Here is a 16,381-nt window from a genome sequence, read left to right as displayed (position 1 = left end):
TTTTGAGGTGGACTCACTCTGTCGCTAGGCTGGAGTGCAGTAGCACAATCTCAGCTCATTGTAACCTCTGCCTCCTGGGCTCAGGTGATTTTCCTGCCTCAGCCTCTCGAATAACTGGGATTACAGGCGATTCTCCTGCCTCAGCTTCTCGAGTGACTGGGATTACAGGCACATGCCACCATGCCAGCTAATTTTTGTATTTTTAGTAGAAATGGGTTTCACCATGTTGGCCAGGATGGTCTTGATCTCTTGACCTTGTAATCTGCCCGCCTCAGCCTCCCAAAGTGCTGGGATTATAAGCATGACCCATCTTGCCCAGCCTAAGCTGGATGTTTCATTAACTCTTCTCGACAGAGCTTTGTACTCAAGGTGTCCCCAGAGCCCTTTCACCGATATTTTTCTGTGCTTACCCACAGCCAGCTGGAAGACAGGCCCTTCCTGATTTGGTTCAAGTTCCTTCATCAACATCTGGATTGATTCATTTATTCATGTATGTATTGAGACAGAGTCGCTCTATCACCCAGGCTGGAATGCAGTGGCATGATCATGTGTGATCTCGACTCACTGTAACCTCTGCCTCCCGGGTTCAAGTGGTTCTCCTTCCTCAGCCTCCTCAGTAGCTGGGATTACAGGTGCCCACAACCATATCTGGATAATTTTTGTATTTTTAGTAGAGACGGGGTTTCACCATGTTGGCGAGGCTGGTCTCAAACTCCTGACCTCAAGCAATCTGCTCACTTTGTCCTCCCAAAGTGCTGGGATCACAGGCTTGAGCTATCATGCCTGGCCGATTCATTGATGTATTCAACAAATATTTATCATGCAGCCACTATGCGACAGGTGATGAACCAGGCAACAGACATTAAATGGTAGAGCAAACTAGACATGGAGGCTGCAGGCAGGTGAGGAACTAGACACTATAAAAGTTAACAAGTGTATCATTCCTCATTGGTTGCAATGAGCCAAAGTGGTGTGTGCTCTGGGAGAACGGATTGAGGTGTAATTGATACTACTGGCAGGTGAGTCAGGGAAGGGGTTGTTGTGGTTTTTTTTTGAGATGGAGTCTCGCTCTGTCGCCAGGCTGGAGTGCGATCTCAGCTCACTGCAACCTCCACCTCCTGGGTTCAAGTGATTATCCTGCCTCAGTCTTCCGAGTAGCTGGGACTACAGGCGCACGCCACCAAGCCCAGCTAATTTTTGTATGTTTTGTAGAGATGGGGTTTCACTATGTTGACCTGGATGGTCTCATCTCTTGACCTTGTGATCCGCCCTCCTCAGCCTCCCAAAGTGCTGGGATTACAGGCGACAGCCATCTCGCCTGGTTATTTTGTTTTGTTTTTTTAGTGAGATGGAGTCTTCTTCTGTCGCCCAGGCTGCAGTTTGCAATGGCATGATCTCAGCTCATTGCAATCTCTGCTTCCCAAGTTCAAGCAAGTCTCCTGCCTCAGCCTCCCGGATAGCTGGGATTGCAGGTGTGCACTACCACGCCCAGCTAATTTTTGTATTATTAGTAGAATGGGGTTTCAACTTGTTGGCCAGGTCGGTCTCGAATTCCTCACCTCAAGTGATCCACCCGCCTTAGCCTCCCAAAGTACTGGGATTACAGGCCTGAGCCACTGCACCCAGTTCAGGAAAGGGGTTTTTTGAGGAAGTGACAGTTAAGCCAGGACTTGAAATACAACTAATAGCCAGCTAGGCAAAGTGTGAGGGGGTAGGCTGCTCCAGGTTCTAGATAGGAGTAATGGCATATACAAAAGCTTCACAGTGGGAAAGATGGAATACGACACAGGGCTGGAATCAAGTGAAAGGGAGAGGACAGAATCCAACGTCAGGAGCAAGGCAAGGGCCACATCTTGCCTCTCATTCAGCCAGCATTGGGCTCTCTATGAAGACAGGGCCAGGCGCAGTGTCTCAGGCCTATAATCTCAGCATTTTGAGAGGCCAAGGCAGGTGGATCGCTTGAGCCTGGGAGTTGGAGACCAGCCTGAGCACCATGGCAAAACTCTGTCTCTACAAAAAATATAAACATTAACCAGGCTTGTGGTGTACAAATGTAGTCCCAGCTACTTGGAGGGCAGAGGTGGGAGGATTATTTGAGCCCGGGAGGTCGAGGATGCAGTGAGCCATGATTGTGCCACCGCACTCCAGCCTGGGTGACAGAGTGAGACCTTGTCTCAAAAAATAAAAAGGAAACATAAAGGCGGACCCTGGAGACAACTGGTAGCTTCCTTGTCTGAGTGCCCGAGTCTCAGGTCTAGACTTCTCAAGCCCTTGAGCAGGCAGGATCCTGGCCTATTGTGCTCCCAGATCCAGGCACCCAATGAGTGTCTGATAAACACGTCTATGAAATAAATGAAAGACTGGGGTGAGGAGGAGGAGGAGGCCAAGGCCCTGGGCCCTCCATCGACTGGCCATGTGAAGTCTGACAAAGCCTTGAACCTCTTGGGCCCTCAGGTGAGATAAGGGCACTGATGGAAGTGCCTTCTCCTCTCCCCGCCGCTAGGTGCTGGCCCCAGCTGTCACGTTCCATCCCAGCCTGCTAAGGAATCCAAAGTTCACTCTCCAGTCAGGCTCCTCTTGGCTGAAAATAGGCTTGTTTTTTAATTCCCTGTTGCCCCGGAAAAACAAGCTGGTTTAGAGGATGGGGGTGACGGGGTTACATGGAGACCAGTAGGGTGACCTTTGACTCTGCCAGCCCCACCTGCCCACTCTTGCCAGTCTGCTGGGCTGAGAGAGCTCCTCCTGGGCTGGGCAAGCCTGGGCAAGAAGCTGAGTAGTATGTGGACGAGGGTGGAAGGAGGGGCGCAGGTACTTCCTAACTCCCTGTACAAGACAAGCCCCAGTGGGCCCCGCCAGGACAGTGTCCCTCCTCCCTTGCCAGAGAGTCACCGTGAGTGTCTGCTCTTCTCTACAGGTTCTGAATGTCAGAGTCTAAGGCCGGATTCCAGCCTCAGTTTTACCTGTAAAAGAGGGCTGGGGCTTCCCAGAGTGGTCTAGATGGAGGCAAAGAGGCGAGAGTGCTAAAACCGTGCACCAAGCACCCGACCTGCACTCCGCCCCTGACAGGCATTCATCTTCCACAGCAGTGCTGTCAGTACTCAGCCCCACCGGTGAGAAAGTAAAGCCCAGAGCTCCAATAACTCGCTCAAGATTAAGCATTAAGTCATTAAGCAGTGTTATTAAGCAGCGGAGTCAAGCCTAACACCCAGGTCTGTCTGGCTCCTGAACCTGCCCGCCTTCTCCCATGCTGTGTTGCAGGCCCAGTGGTAATCATTATAGCAGTAATTCTATTCAGAGCTAGTTTTTATTGCCCGCCTACCCTATAGAGCACTTTGCCCACAATAATTCATGCAGATGAACTTTGCAAAGGTTAAGGGGCAACTCTTAGCATCAGCAAACATCTCTTAAAGCCATCAGGGTTTGCAAAATACTATTGCCCCTGAGTGATCCCCAAGCAGCTGGAAAGAAGCTTCAGCTATATTTCCCCGGGTCAGGTGGCTTCTGCCAATACTAAGTGCCTGCCTGGGAAGAGAACACTCAGGTCTGCCCCATTCCCATAGCCCAGGCTCCCAGCCCCAGCCCTCAGAGGCCAAGCCCACTGCACCCTGACTCCTTTCTCTTCCCAACCCTCTCAGCTATCTCGGTGCCCCAGCTTCCTCCACTACCCTACCCTGCACCCCAGGATATTTCAGGTCCAGTCCACTAGTTCCCCCACTCTCCTCCTCCCACCACCCAATGGGAGAGTCCTTGGCAGGCTTGAAGGGACGAGGTAGGAGCTGCAGCCCGAGGCAAGTCCCTCCATTCCAAACAATTCTGCGGGCAAGACAGACCCTGGAACCAGACAGATCAAGAACATCGCCTAGTTCAGACTGGAGCTCTCTAGCACCATCTGATCCTGGCAGTGCTACAGCCACAGTGATCCCTAAGCGTACAAGGGATCAGATCTACTTAAACACTTTGGTGGCCCTTAACTCACCCCCAAGGCCAGTGCCCACCTCCCTAGGGAATTTCTTATTTTTTGCAGACAGGATCTTACCCTCTTGCCCATGCACAATCATGGCTCACTGCAGCCTGAACCTCTAGGGCTCAAGGGATCCACCTACTTTAATCTGCTGTAGTGTTTTTTTTTTGAAACAGAGTCTCCTCTGTCACCAGGCTGGAGTGCAGTGGCGCGATCACAGCTCACTGAAACCTCTGCCTCAGCCTCCCAAGTAGCTGGGATTACAGGCGAGCGCCACCACACCTGGCGAATTTGGTATTTTTAGTAGAGGCAGGGTTTCACTATGTTTTCCAGGCTGGTCTTGAACTCCTGACCTCAAGTGATCTACCCATCTCGGCTTCCCAAAATGCTAGGATTATAGGCGTGAGCCACTGCGCCCTGACAATTTTTTTTATTTTTATTATTTTATTTTATTTTTTTAAGAGACGGGGTTTCACCATGTTGGTCAGGCTGGTCTTGAACTCCCGACCTCAGGTGATCTGCCTGCCTTGGCCTCCAAAGTGCTTGGATTACAGGCGTGAGTCACCACGCCTGGCCCCTATTTTTATTTTTGTAGAGACAAGGGTCTCACCATGTTGCCCAGGCTGTTCACAAACTCCTGGACTCAAGTGATCTGCCTGTCTCGGCCTCCAAAAGTGTTGAGATTACAGGTGTGAGCCATGGAACCCGGCTAGTTTTTTTTTTGAGATGCAGTCTCACTCTGCAGCCCAGGCTTAAGTGCAGTGGCGCGATCTTGGCTCACTGCAACCTCCGCCTCCCGGGTCCCGGTTCAGAGTTCTCATACCTCAGCCTCCCAAGTAGCTGGGATTACAGGCACGAGCCACCATGCCCAGCTAATTTCTGTATTTTTTAGTAGAGATGGGGTTTCACCATGTTGGCCAGTCTGGTCTTGAACTCCCGACCTCGTGATCCTCCCCCCCCCGGCCTCCCAAAGTGCTAGGATTACAGGTGTGCCTTTTTCAAACGAACTCACTCTGTCGCCCAGGTTGGAGCGCAGTGGCGCGAACTCTGCCTCCCGGGTTCAAGTGATTCTCCTGTCTCAACCTCCCGAGTAGCTGGGATTACACACACGCGCCACCACGACCAGCTAATTTTTGTATTTTTAGTAGAGTCGGGGTTTCACCATGGTCAGACTGGTCTCCAATTCCTGACCTGGTGATCCGCCAGCCTTGGCCTCCCAAAGTGCTGGGATTACAGACTTGAGCCCCCGTGCCAAGCCTGAAACCGGCTAATTTTCTTAACATTTGTATCTCTGTAGAGGCATGTTCTCAAACTCCTGGGCCTGGGAAATCCTCCTTCCTCGGCCTAGTAGTTGTTGGAATTACAAGTCACCGCGCCAACCCCGGAGGGCATTTTCCATCTCGCTAGGCTACACTCATCCTCCAGAGCAGTCCTCACAGCCTTCCACCCGGCTATTGCTCTCCTGTCGCCCCGGGCCAGAAGCAGAGAACGACACAACAAACAGTGACTCAACGAACGAGAGTGCGGCCACAGTGCGCAAGGAGCCGGACGAAGGTCACCGAGAGCGGCCGTGACCGCGCTTCACCGACCCCGGCCACTCCGAACCGGCCAAGGCCTCCCTAGCCACCCGCGACGTCGACCGGAAGCGCCATGTGCGGGTCTGTAAACACGGCCCGGCCGCCCCGCCCCCGGCCCGCCCCCGGCCTCCCTGGCCCAGGACCCGCCCCAGCCGCCTCCTCATTGGGCGACCAGCTTTGTTTACCTTATATGGCCAGGTCCTAACACCTCGAGGCTGCCTATTGGTCAAGATACGACCTCACTCACCTGACGTCACCCAGACCAAACGATGCAAATAAACCGGGGCATTCTGGGAATGGGAGTTTGAAGCCGCTCCGGAACTGGCTCCGCGGGGCCCTGGCGCCCGCCAGCTGATAGCCGAGATTTCCGGCAAAGAGCAAGAACGGTGGGACCGTGGGAGAACTGCTGGGAGGGGGACCCCGAAGCGCCAGAGGCTGCCGGCCCCGTCAGCCTGTCCCAGGCGCCGTCCACAGAGTCATCGGGCTACTGTGGGGCAGGTCCAGAGCGAAGCTGGGAAGGACCTGAGCCACGAGTGGGCGTTGCGAGACTGAGTGGGGAGACCCAGGAGGCTGCCTGGAGGCGATGACTTGCAGCGGAGCTTTGAAGGCCGGATTCACTCACTCATTCATTCATTCATTCATTCACGGAATGAGTATTTGTTGGCACCTACAGTGTGCCAGGCCTTTCGGGACTTTGCAGCCTAGACCAAAGATTTGGGCCAAAATTCGTAGAGCCTCCTCTCTTAAGGATGTGCCTACTACTTAACATAGTGCGATGCCAGTTACAGAGGGGTTCAGGGTCCCTGGGTCTTGGCAAAGACGCCTGTGGCCCAGTGTTTGCGCCCATGCACACATCTGTGTCCCCCACCTTGGGACCCCAATTTGTGCCAGCGCAGGGGAACGGATGCCACCGAGAGCAACGAGGGCAACATGGACATGCCTGGCTCTGGCCATGGCCTGGACATCTGCAGACAGTAGGCGCTCAGCGTTCAGTCACAATACCCGGGGCTTGGCAAAGACATCTGTGGCCTGGCGGTTTGCGCCGATACACACATCTGTGGCCCCGGCCTCTGGGCTTCTAATTCCGGCCAGAGCTCGTGGATGCTACCGAGAGCAACGAGGGCGTGGACATAACTGGCTCTCGTCCCGGCCCAGGTGCTTGCACACAGTAGGCGCTCAGCATTCAGACACCGTTCCTGGGCCTTGGCAAAGACGCCTATGCACAGATCTGAGGCCCGCGCCTGCGGACCTCCATCGGTGCCAGAACAGTAGCGCAGGTGCCACCCAGAGCAACAAGGGCGACGTGGAGGCCCCCGGCCCTGGTCACGGTCCGGGCATATGCACACAGTAGGCACTCAGCATTCAGACACGGTCCCCAGGACTTGGCCAAGACCCTGTGGTCGGGCGTTGGCGCCCATGCACAGACGTGGCCCCCGCCTGGGGAGCCCCATCTGTGCTAGAGCAGGGGCGCGGGTGCCACTGAGAGCAACTAGGGCGACGTGGACATACCCGGCTCGGGTCACGGCGTGGGCATCCGCACAGCGGGCGCTCGGCGCTTAGACACGCCCCTTCCCCAGCTTCGCGTCCCCCGGGGCACCGGCCACACTCCGCCGGGGAGCCTGGCGCGGCGCGGGGACTACATCTCCCAGCATGCCGCGGCGCCGGCCGAGCGAGGCGAGGCGCGGTGAGTCAGAGCCGCACAGTAAATATTTGTATTAGCCGGAGCCGGCTCGCTAATGGTGGACGCGTGAGGCGGAGGCGCGGGCGGCGGAGGGAGGCCGGAGCGGGCAGCGCGGCGGCGCCATGTCCGTGAACATGGACGAGCTCAAGCACCAGGTCATGATCAACCAGTTCGTGCTGACTGCGGGCTGCGCGGCCGACCAGGCGAAGCAGCTGCTGCAGGCGGCCCACTGGCAGTTCGAGGTGCGCGACGCCGGGGCTGGGGCCGCGGGTGGAATGTGTCCCGCGTGGCCGCGGGGCGGGGGTGGGCGGTGTGGACGCGTGCCGGCTGTGCGCTCCGCTCCGGGCCGCGGACTTGACCCGCTCTCCAGACGGCGCCGCCCGGCGTCCCGGCCCCGAGGGCTCCCAGCGGGTGGAGGTCGGAATCAGGCTACGGGTCGGCGATACGTCACCCCCGCGGGGCCCCGAGTCCCCCGGGATCGAGACGGAGACCCCCCCCCACCCCTTTTGTCCGGGTAACGGCCGAGGGCGGGGCTGCGCCTCAGTGCGGACAGACAGTCGGGCTGGCGGCCGGAAGGAGGACGCCCCAGGCCTCGGCAGAGCTGGGCCGGAGGGCGGAGCCGCTCCGGGCTAGTGGTCCGAGGGTCCGCGTGCCTGGTGGGCAGCCGTCGGCGTGCGCAGACGTCCATGTGCATTTCTGTTTACGCACGCACCGCGCCACGGCGTTGGCCGGGTACCGTGGAGGTGGCGGACCTGCTGGCACGTTGGCTGGCGCGCGTGTGAACGCGCAGCCCCCCGGTGCGTTTGGTGTGTGATCAGCACGTACATATGTGGCGGGTGTGCAGATGCAGCCCCTGCCTGGCACGGTGTGATGTGTGTACACGGCGTGGAGTGTATGGGTGTCGTGTTGGAGCCCCATACTACAGCATAGGGATGAGCATGTACCCCCTCCAGAGGTGTGCCTGGGGACACCATGCTCGCGTCCAGGTGCTCTCCAGAGGCTGGCAGGGGTAACTGTGCCTTTGCCGGTGCACTGGGGAGGATGTACACAATTCACCAGCTTTCAGGCCAGCTGGGTAGGAGGTGAGGCTGCCCCAGTCTGGCACCCACTCCCCGGGCCTCCCTTAACACAGGGTAGTAGTGCTCTTGGCTTCTGCTGCCCAGAGGCTGTCTGGCCTTCCCTAATTCACCGACCCCAGGATTAACCCCATGGTAGTATCGGGATGAGGCCAGAGCCCTATGAGCTGTGCCCCTCAAGGGCAGGGTCACGGCCTAAGCCATCGTACCATCCGTGCCCAACTGGGGACTGGAAACCTGGTTTCTCCATGAGGAGTTGTGCCAGGGCCTGCAGGAGGTACCAGGAGCTAGAGGACTCTGGGGCTCCGCCTCCTGGGGACTGGTTGGGGATCAGAATGTCCTAAGCTTGGGACAGTCTGGGAAGGCAGTGGCCATCCCACCCAGATGACTCCATCCCTCCCTCCTTGCCCACTTCCCTCCTACCAGAGGTCTTGGGGGCTACTGACCGTTTGTGGTGTTCACTCTGGGAGGTGGGAGGCTGCTCTGTCCTTCTGGACTCAGTTTCCACATCTGCATGTTGTGGGGGGAGCTGTGAGTCAGCCTCTGATGGCCAGCTCACTGCTCCCTGTTCCCCGAGGCAGCCCCACCCGGAGGAAGCTCCCTGCTGCCCCCCTCTCCTCCACAGCTCACATCAGCCCTGTTTGTGTCAAGGGTTGGATGTAGCAAAACTTGCAAAACCACATTCATGGCAGTCCCACATCTGCATGCAGGGTTCCCTTCCTGCCTGGGGCTGGGCAGGCAGGTGTCTGGGTGGGAGGCGAGCCCTGCATGCAGAACCCAGCCCAGCCCTCAGAGCCTGGCACCCAGCAGCCACCCAAGCCACTTGAGCCGCTTCTGTCAGCGGCAGGGTTAACTGAAAACTCTGATATGCGCAGCCCCCCACCCCGTGCATTTGGTGTGTGATTAGGGCACCAAACTGTTCCCAGGAGGGGTAGGAGCCCCTGATGGTTCCCAGTGACCCCGTGGTGGGAGCCCTGGGCCCTCCACCCCCTGAGTCTCAGTTGGGCCATCTGTAAAGTGGAAGCTGCCAGGGAGGCTGGAGGAAGGTGACAGGACTTCAGGCCTTGGAATGGGGGTGAGTGAGGGGCTCATGTGGCCACCCCATCCCCCTCCACGCTCCACCCGCATCCACCATGCGGTGTTTCTGGGTCACTTTCGCTGCAATTCAGGTGCTAACGGGGGCAGGAGGCTGCAGGGGGAGGGGCCTGTGTCTAGTGGGGCAGATGTTTCTCAGTGGAGAATATACACAGCGGCCTGCAGAGGGGGTTCCGGTTGGGATTTGCACAGCGAGCCTGGGCTTTGGGACACAGCCACCACTGACCGAGGGTCTTGGGATCTGGGAAGGTGCTTAAAGACCAGCTCCCATGCCTGAGCTCCCACACCACCCCTGTTTGGGGATACCCAGGTAGGATGTTTCCTGCAGGAAATTTCCCAGGTATTTTTAAAAGATTTTTTAAAACATAGCAGCCCTCCTACCCCCATCCCCCTAACCAAGGGCAGATCCTGGGAACAGTCTGGAGTTCTGGGTGTACCAGGTCTGGGAGGGCCAGAAAGTCAAGCTAGCATGGGGGGAGTGGGCCTGAGGGGTGGCAGTGGGGGCACCTCAGCTGCTTGAAGCTCCAAGTTTGGGCCTGGAACTTGGCAGGGCCCCAAGGACCCCTCACACACTTGCAGGGCTCCCTCACTGGCCCTTGTGCAAGAGCAGCCTCCGTTCTCTGGGACAGGCCTCCCCACCCATGCCGGGCCCCAGCCAGGACGTAGCAAATTCCAGTGCCTCCCTCTGGGGCTCCTCAGCTCCCAGTCACCAAGGACCTCTGAATGAAGCCTGCCGAACTGACACACACAGAAAAGGGCTCCAGGCTCGCTCTGTCTCCCTCCCCTACCTGCCCTGGCTGTTCCTGAGCACTCCCTTCTCTGTCTCCTGCTGACCAGCTGACCGTCAGCAAGTCACTTCCTACCTTCATTTCCCTGCCTGTGCGGTGAACGATGACAATCCATGCTCCCACTTAGAGAGAGACCTGCTGGGTGCCCGCACCATGCTCAGTGTGGCATGTGGCCCCACTGTGGAGCATCATGTGCCTAGCATGGTGCAAGCCAAGAGCGGGTAGCTGGGGAGCTATGCCGGGAGCTGTTGTGAACCCATGGTGGCTTTGATCCTAGGGCTGTCTTTCTGCTTCACCACCTGGGCCCTGTTCCGAGGGAGGCTCGGGTAGGTGAGCGAGTGAGCCTAAAGCCCAGGCTTGTCTACTTGGCACCAGGCCCTGCCTGCTGGAATCTGGTGACCTCAGATCACTGTTGCAAGAAAGGGGACCCTGGAAGCCACTTAGTCCAGCCTCTTTGTGGTACAGATGGAGAAAACAAGGCCCAAACAGTGGCCCCTTGATCAGCCAGAAGCAGAGCTGGGTGGGGCAGCAGGGGTTCCCACCTGCCAGGCTCAGACTCCTGCAAGATGCCCCAGCTTCAAAGATGAGGAAACCAAGGCTTAGAGAAGAGACTTGCTACCTGTCATGGTGGTGACAGCAGGCTAGAATTTCCTGAAACAGGATGGTGGTGGGGGTTCTGGTTGGGCTACTTGGGGCCGTGCTGCCTTTACCCCAGGATGAGGTGAGGGTACTGTCCGTCATGTTGCGGAGGGGGCTCTGCAGGTCTTAGGCACTGAGGCAGGTGGCAAGCAGCAGGGGAATGGCGGGTACCCAAACTGCCTATGGTGTTTCATGGCTCTTCCTTGGACAGTGGTGTGGGTTGGGGGTGACAGGCAAGCCACTGGGCCTCAGCACCGAGACTTGCCCCTCCCACTCACTACTCCAGCCAGCGTCATCACTAACCTCAGAGAAGTGGGAGAACAAGGGCAGCGCGGCAGGGCTGGCAGGGGCCTGGAGGGTGAGCAGGCACTTTTCTTCCTGCAGACAGCCCTCAGCGCCTTTTTCCAGGAGACCAACATCCCCTACAGCCACCACCACCACCAGATGGTAAGTGTCCCCAGAGACCCCAGTTCTGGGTTGGGTGGAAGGAGGCCAAGCTAGTTCCATGCATAAGCAGCCCCTGGCCCACGTATGTGAGGGCACTGGTGTAGGCGGGGGCTTGACCTCTTTGGAGATCGGTGGCTTCGTGGGTCCTGCATTTAATCCTGCCTGTGGCAGTTCCCCGTGAGACCTGTGGGGCGCTGGCCTCTGGGTCATTGAAAGTCCTCATCCTGCAGCACCCCAGGGATGCTGTGGCCGGGGGAATGAGGCGGGCTGGGAAAGCCTTATGGCCCCAGGCACTGGGCTGCCCAGAGTGAGGCCAGGTGAGTTCATCTCTGGGTTTCTCTCGGAGCCCCTGGGTGGGAGCCCCTGGGTGGGAGCCCCTGGGTGACAGACCAGCTGGGGCAGCTGGGGAAGGGACACAGAGCCTTCTGAGAATGGGGAAGCCACTCGTCTCCCCTTGGGAGGCAGTGGGGGCCCCTCCAGGAAGGGGTGCTCATCCCATCTCTCCTCTCTTCCCCCTACAGATGTGCACTCCTGCCAACACCCCTGCCACACCCCCCAACTTCCCCGACGCTCTCACCATGTTCTCCCGTCTCAAGGCCTCCGAGAGTTTCCACAGCGGTGGCAGCGGCAGCCCAATGGCTGCGACAGCCACGTCGCCCCCACCGCACTTCCCCCATGCCGCCACGGGTAGCTTCTCGGCCCCCAGCTGGCCCACGGCCGCCTCGCCCCCGGGGGGCCCACAGCACCACCAGCCACAGCCACCCCTGTGGACTCCGGCACCCCCTTCTCCGGCTTCAGACTGGCCACCCCTGGCCCCCCAACAGGCCACCTCGGAACCCAGGGCCCACCCTGCCATGGAGGCAGAGAGATAAGGGAGGCCCCTCCCCCCTCCCGGAGCCCAGGACCCCGTGGGGCGGGGGAGAGGACGTCTCCGCGGGCCCCCTTCACCCCTTTTATGTCTGCACCCCTTGGTCCCTGGAGCCCTGGAGGGGAAAGCACGGACTCTAGCCAGGCAGGGACATGTCTGGTGCCAGAACACGCAGCTGCCCACACGCAAGGTCATGGCCGGCACATGGAGTGGTTCAGAGCAGCCTGGGTGCCTGGCGGTCAGAACTTCAGAGACCACACGGCCTTCCTTCGAAGACGAACCTGCCCCACCTGGCCCAGGGGTACCGAAGAGGACCACCCTGGCGGAGACATCACTGATCCCTGGCTTGGAGCTCCTTGGGGGCCGGCAGGCCTCGACCCCCACCCTAGGGAATGCAGAGCCTCTCCGCATGTGTGCGCGTGGCCGTGTCTGTGTATTTCTACGTGTCGCTCTTCAGAAGCAACTTAGTTCCCGGGGCAGCTGGACTTTGCATGTTAGAGTGAGCCCCCAGCCCTCTGCCCACCGCCCCCTCCCCAGGGCCCTGCCTCCTGCCCCACCCCTTCATCAGCCAGCGTTGCTGTTCCTTGCAGAGAAAAGGATTGTGGGAAACTCCAGGACTCTTCCCACTGCCTCCCAGCGCCTGCCTGCTGGGGCCGCCTGCATGCCTCCCCCTGGGCCTGGGGGTACCCGCATCCACTTCCTTTCCCGCTTTTAACAAAAGAGAAGAACGAATTCCAAACCACTGCCAGGCTCTGTGGTCTTACCTTGTGTACGAGGCTTGCTGCCAGCTAGCTCTGGGGGGTGCTGGCCAGAGGACAGGGCCACCCCCAGCCTCCCTGGCTGCACACTGCTGCCTGTTGCCCTTATCAGCCACAGTATGCTCTGGAATCTTCCTGTCCACCCAGGGCTTTTCCTGTGAAGTTAGTTCCCAGCCTGGGTCCCCATCCTGTCAGCCTACCCCTGCCCCTGCTTGGCTGGACAGATCCTCGCTCCTGGTTAGGAGCACATAGGGCTCATACCTGCCTTCTGTCGTCCTGGGTTTCATCTCAACTTTTCTTGGTCATGGCTCCAGTGACTAGGCACAGGCTGGACCCTCTGAGCCAGGCCTCCAGCAGACACTGGGTAGGGCACGGCCTCTGAACAGACAGAGCCAGGGATGCTCGCAAGGGCCAGAGGACAGGGCAGGGGACAAGGACGTGGCAGAGTGCTGCTGGCAAAGGGGGAGCAGATGTTGGGTCACTTAGGAGACAGGCAACCCGAGGCTGCCTGGGATGAGCTGCAGCAGCTTTAGGAGAATGTACCCTCAGCCTCACACACCCCCAAGAGTGGGCCTGGACTTGGGGCAGAAGGGAGACTGGAGCCTCTGCAACACCTCCACGGGGTTCAACTCACAGCTGCTCACGGGCAACGCTCACTCCCATCTAAGCACCAGCCCCTGGCGGAGCCCTGCCACCTGAGTGGGAGAGCATCTTTCTGAAGATCCTGTGCTCGCCTGGCATCCGATGCTCCCCATTGACCCTTCCTGGCTCCCAGGGATGTGGCTGTGCCTCTCAGGAAGCATGCCTTGGTGCTCTTGCCACACCAGTGCCTGGCTTCATCTCCACCCAGTTGGAACCTGCAGAGGCTGTGTTGACAGAGCCCACCTGTGGTGGCTACTCACTGGCTGCTTGGCACTGGCGACTGACTGCTGCGACCCCCACTCGAGCCATGCTTGCTTCCCAGGAATGGGTCCACCTGGGAACCCGCCTTTGTAATAGCCTCTTGGAGCCCACAGGATGGGGGGCCCTGGCCAGCCAGCACCCTGAATCCGCCTGGGGTGCCTGGGTAGCAGGGGAGGGAGAGAACACAGCAGCAGGAGGGGGAGGACATCTCTGGCCTCCTGTCTTCACTTTGTGGCTCCTCCATTCTTTGAGATGGAAAAAAAATTCTCAGGAAATTGCCATACCTGCCTTCCAGTGGTAGGAAAATGTTTTGCAGAGAGAAATGTTTTGTGGTAATCTGCAGTGTGGGGTGGAGTGCCCTTTGACTCTCCCACCTCTCACATGCTAAGCTGCTGCACATGTCCGCCACACATGAGGCTGTGAAGTCCAGGACTGTACAGTGGGAGGCTCGGGAGTGCTGTTTTTGTTTTTTGAGACGGAGGCTTTCTCAATCGCCCAGGTTGGAGTGAAGTGGCACGATCTCAGCTCACTGCAACCTCTGTCCCCCAGGTTCAAGCAGTTCTGCCTCAGCCTCCTGTAGGTGATACTACAGGCGCCCTCTACCATGCCTGGCTGATTTTTTTTTTTTGAAATGGAGTCTCACTCTGTTGCCCATGCTGGAATGCAGTGGCATGATCTCAGCTCAGTGCAACCTCCGACTCCCAGGTTTAAGTGATTCTCCTGCCTCAGCCTCCTGAGTAGCTGGGATTACAGGCGTGCACTACCATGGCCTGCTAATTTTTGTATTTTTAGTAGAGACGGGGTTTCACCATATTGGCCAGGATGGTCTTGATCTCTTGACCTCGTGATACTCCCATCTTGGCCTCCGAAAGTGCTGGGTTTGTAGGCGTGAGCCACTGCACCTGGCCTAACTTTTGTATTTTAGCAGAGATGGGGTTTCACCATGTTGGCCAGGCTGGTCTCGAACTCTTAAACTCGGGTGATCCACCTGCCTCGGCCTCCCAAAGTGCTGAGATTACAGGCGTGAGCCACCGCACCGAGCAGGGAGTGCTGTTTATTAAACCGTGAGCCTTGGGGCAGCCTGTAGTGGACCACACCCTCATTATTCAAGGCATGGTCTCGACCCCAGCATCACCCAGGAGCTTATTAGAGTCAGGCTGCAACCCAGACTCCCTGAATCAGAATCTGATTCTAACAGAAGCCCCTGGTTCCAAAGAGACATCAAAATTTAGGAAGTGTCCCTATAGAACATCGTCACTAAATACCAGGGACACTGTCCCACCACCCCCATTTCTGTTTCTGGGGGCCACTGTGGACTGGGCTTGGGGCTCTCAAGTGGTCACATTAAGGGTGGAAGAGACTTGAGGTTCCTGCAGAGCAGGCTTTTTAAGCGTGGTCACTTTTGACATGGAGGGCTATCATTGTCCCTGCAGTGGTGCTGAGCTGTATCCCTGAGTGCTCCCCACTGCATCCAGGGGCAGCCCCCTTACTGGGACAATCAGAAGTGTTTGTAGCCAGTGCTAATGTCCCCTATAGGTCACCATGGCCCCAGTGGAGTGCCTCTGTGCTAGTTCTGTGGTTCTCATACCTGGCTGCACAGCAGGTAAAATAAAACCAGCAAACTACAGGTTCCTGGGCCTCATGGCATCAGACTCTGGGGCAAAGGCCTGACGTATGATCATGGAAGCTCCCCGGGTAGATGATGGTGACTGATCTGTGACTGCACCAAAAAGCACTCAATGGCATGCTTTAGAAAGGCGAACGTTCTGGTGTGTCAATTATACCTCAAAGCTCTTACTGAAAATAAAACAGCTCCCAGGTTTCTCATGTGCCCATCTAGCCATGCCCCCTACATGGTAAGTGGGCACCTGCAGATGATCCCCGGACTTCCAGAGCACAAGGGTCCCCCTGGCTGCTTGTTGAACACGTTCCTGGCCTTTCCCTGAGGCAGTTGTTTTGGAGGAGGGTCCCAGAATCTGATTTCTTTGTTTTTTAGAGATAGAGTCTTGCTGTATTCCCCAGGCTACAGTGCAGTGATGCAATCATAGCTCGCTACAGCCTTGAAATCCTGGGGTCAGGTGATCCTCCCACCTCAGCCTCCCAAGTAGCTGGGACTACATACAGACACTTGCTACCCCACCTGGCTAATTTTTTAAAAAAATGCTTTGTAGAGATGGGGTCTTGCTATGTTGTCTGGGCTGGTCTTGAACTCCTGGCCACAAAAATTAGCTGGGCATGGTGGCATGTGCCTGTAATCTGAGGCAGAAGGTCACAGTGAGCTGAGATGGTCCCACTGCACTCTAGCCTGGATGACAGAGTGAGACTCCATCTCAAAAATAATGGAGCCAGTGACAACCTAGTATGTGTTAAGGTGTACACTGGCTGAACTAGCACAGCAGACTCATGTTTACAGGCCTTCATCTTGGGCACAGCCTGGGAGTTGCCTAAGTGACACAGGAAAACCCGCCATGCTCCTTGACAGTCCAGCCTCACCAGGGCTTGGTCACGACCCTCCTTGCCCAGCAGATTTGAGCTCCAAATGACCTTTGATTATAAACAAAATTTCACTTTTTTTTTTTTTTTTTTTT

At 57.4% G+C, this 16,381-nt stretch overlaps 1 protein-coding gene across 2 annotated transcripts; it reads left to right on the top strand.

Annotated features, from left to right (window-relative positions):
- The first annotated feature begins 7,123 nt into the window (after positions 1-7,123).
- On the top strand, positions 7,124-12,875 carry UBALD1 (UBA like domain containing 1). 2 transcript variants are annotated; one of them, XM_017505975.2, is made up of 3 exons: positions 7,134-7,461; positions 11,202-11,264; positions 11,786-12,875. In XM_017505975.2, exons 1-3 carry the CDS (start codon positions 7,342-7,344, stop codon positions 12,134-12,136), a joined length of 534 nt encoding a protein of 177 aa, XP_017361464.1. In that variant the 5' UTR covers positions 7,134-7,341; the 3' UTR covers positions 12,137-12,875. The 2 variants fall into 2 exon arrangements, with proteins under 2 accessions (XP_017361466.1, XP_017361464.1); XM_017505977.2 differs by lacking the exon at positions 11,202-11,264 and having other exon boundaries at positions 7,124-7,461.
- Positions 12,876-16,381: the final 3,506 nt, after the last annotated feature.

Source organism: Cebus imitator, unplaced genomic scaffold (assembly GCF_001604975.1).
Source record: "Cebus imitator isolate Cc_AM_T3 unplaced genomic scaffold, Cebus_imitator-1.0 Scaffold346, whole genome shotgun sequence".
NCBI classification, from domain to species: domain Eukaryota; kingdom Metazoa; phylum Chordata; class Mammalia; order Primates; family Cebidae; genus Cebus; species Cebus imitator.
The sequence above is the reverse complement of the archived record's forward strand: the minus strand, read 5'-3'. Positions and strand labels throughout refer to the sequence as shown.